Source organism: Capsaspora owczarzaki (genome assembly GCF_000151315.2).
Source record: "Capsaspora owczarzaki ATCC 30864 unplaced genomic scaffold supercont2.15, whole genome shotgun sequence".
Taxonomy (NCBI): Eukaryota; class Filasterea; order Ministeriida; family Capsasporidae; genus Capsaspora; species Capsaspora owczarzaki.
Genome location: NW_011887306.1, coordinates 409,101 through 411,971, shown reverse-complemented (window position 1 = coordinate 411,971; position 2,871 = coordinate 409,101). Strand labels below are relative to the sequence as shown.

The window sequence follows — 2,871 nt, the reverse complement described above, 5'->3', positions numbered from 1 at the left end:
GCATGGTTGGACGGAGAGCGAAAGAGAGAGAGAGAGAGAGAGAGAGAGAGAGAGAGAGAGAGAGAGAGAGAGAGAGAGAGAGAGAGAGAGAGAGAGAGAGAGAGAGAGAGAGAGAGAGAGAGAGAGAGAGAGAGAGAGAGAGAGAGAGAGAGAGAGAGAGAGAGAGAGAGAGAGAGAGAGAGAGAGAGAGAGAGAGAGAGAGAGACAGAGAGAGAAAGATGCGGAGAGATGGATCAGAAACACATAAAATCAAAGAGAGACGAACGGAGCTCTCTCAGGGAACAGCGCGGGTCAACAGGGAGCGAGCGTAGAAGCGAGCGATAAAGCAGACTACCTAGACGATGGCCGAGGCACTGCCGTGTATACAGCAGACGGAAGGCAGCACACAATGGCCATTCAAACAGAAAGAATACAAACAGGATCAACGGCGGCAAAACAAAACAATGCTCTTATATTCTATTCAAAAAAAAAAAAAAAAAAAAAAAGAGAGTAGCAAAACAAACAGTCAGGAAAACAAAAATAGACTGAGACACACACACTCTAAACACTGTTCGTGTTATGGATTGATGTGCGTCTGTATTTGGAGTGTGTTCACTCGTCGCTTTGTAAAAGTGAAGTCTCTTCTTCCCTATCATTAGTCCCACCATCAACTCATTACTCATGTCTTCGTGGAACGATCTCTGATCACAGCAGTTCGTCGGGCTGGAAAAAATAATTCGAAACCGTAGAGTAACTGTCTCTAAATCCGGACGCATTACAGACCTCGAGAGTTGCATTTTAATCCGGATGAGGCGTTTTTCTCGCAGTCTATTCATCGCTTCGCCTCGGCTCTTTCACCATTGTACATAAATCGAGTTGGTTATCACATGGAGTGTCTTGTTGAGGTGGCTGCGATCGTCGCGGGGTGGTTTGGGCGACTCGCCGAGGCGGCTGGAAAAAACCGACGACCGATCGCCATCGCCATCGCCCTCAAGCTGCTAACCCCGGGTCCGCTGACCCTCTCGACTGGTTGTACGACAACACCATTTCAATGGACATGTGAACAGGTCGCCGCGCGGCTGGGGCAGGCTGGCTTCAAGTGCGGAAAGTCGACTGTCAGTGACTGGGCTCAACTCCACGCGGGCCACCGCGAACTGATTCAGTCTGGAACGCTGGATGAAGTGATCGAGCTGGCGCGGTCCACCCGCACGAAAGGCCGACCACCCATCTTTACCGATCACGAAGTTGATGCAATTATCAATTTATTGGAAGCGTTTGCTCGCGCGTCATGCTGTCTGACGAAAGCGCAGGCCGCCAAGTACTTGAAACCGTGTTCTGAAACAACTTCTTTCGACGGCTCACCAAGGCGGGCGTTTGTCCAAGACACGCCTAGCCGGTCCTGGTGGGCCACCTTTTTGAAGCGAGCGAAGGGACGCGTCAGGCTTCGAAAGGGCCGTGTGCTGGAAGTGTGCCGGGCTGCAGCGCTGACACCCGACAATCTCGGGACTCTCCCGACTCAACTCAAACAGGCCTACGATCAACATCCTCTCCTTACCGTCGAGCCGAGCCGCGTCAGCAACTTTGACGAGAGCGAGATTTCTTCTCGCGTCAAGGGATCGACTGTATTAGGGGCATCGTGGGGTCGTGTCGCGCTCGTTGGCGGTGGGCACAACAACAGCCTCGGACGGCACATCACCGGCGTCTTCTTGGTGTGTGCCGATGGAACTGCGCCGCTCCCTCCCATGCTGATTTTTACGAAGGGTACGAACGTCGCGACGGTTTGCCAACACGTTCCCATTGACGCCTGCTCTACCGCAACGACCGAGAAGGGGTACATGACCTCAGACTTGTTCAAAACTTATCTGCGCGAGTGGCGAAGCTGCATGCGAGAAAGACACCCGTCAGGCCCACTGCTTTTGATCATGGATGGCTCATCCACGCACAGCCTCGAGCACGATTTGGTGGCCGAGTTTTTCTACGATCAAATTCAGATTCTTGTCTTGCCCGCGCACACGAGCACTGAGACTCAGCCACTCGATCGCACTGTGTTTGGCTACTTCAAGCGTCAGTTACAAGCAGAGTATGCGAGCGCGATTGCAGCTGGCGTCTTTGCCTCGGACGACCAAATGCGAGTGCATTGCGCTCTGAATGCGTGGTACAAGATTTCGCAAAATACAGCCGTCATCACTGCTGGATTTAAAAAGACTGGAATCTGGCCTTTGGACAAGAATGCATACTGCGAGTGGGTGGTGAGCCCGGACCATGCGAGCAGAACTGAATCACTCATAGGAAAAGAGGCCTTGGCTGCGCCCGTCCAGCCAGTTTCTGCAACGCCCACAGACACGGCGAGCGTCCCCAATCTCCTGTCGACTCCAACGCTGCCCGTCGTCGAGAGTGCCGAGATATCCCACCCCACACCGCCTTTGCCCTCGGTGGAGAGCGGGTATGCCAGCGTCCCAGACCCTGCTCCCTCGCTTTCGCCGGTGCGTTTGATATTCAAGAAGGCTCGCCTAATCCTCGATGATGCCGATGTTGAACTTGCAGCTGGTCCCAGTTCCGAGGCGCTAGAACGAGATGCACTCAGTCACGTTGGCAAACTTCGCGAGTTGCTGAGCGTCCCCATCACCGTCGATGATATCGTGCAGCGTGCTTCCTATTCCCTCGCAATTCAAACCAGCACTACCTACAAGCACAAGCATACGAAAGGCGCGTATCTGGCGATTACCGAGGAGGCAATGCAGCGGGCGAACGCAAAAAAACTGCAAGAACAAACGAAGATTGCGCAGGAGATGACTCGATTGATGAACCGGTCACGTACCATGGCTGCCGAGGCCGCCGCCGAGCACGCAAAATTTGCTCTGACACGGAGAATCAGTGCACTGCAGACTGAAC

General features: G+C 53.4%; 1 protein-coding gene across 1 annotated transcript; it reads left to right on the top strand.

Moving 5' to 3' along the window:
- Positions 1 to 866: 866 nt before the first annotated feature.
- CAOG_09074 (hypothetical protein) lies at positions 867 to 2,853 on the top strand (the record flags this gene model as incomplete). Its single annotated transcript, XM_011272505.1, has 1 exon — positions 867 to 2,853. A coding segment is annotated over one exon (1,987 nt), but the record flags the coding sequence as incomplete, so codon positions are not given.
- Positions 2,854 to 2,871: the final 18 nt, after the last annotated feature.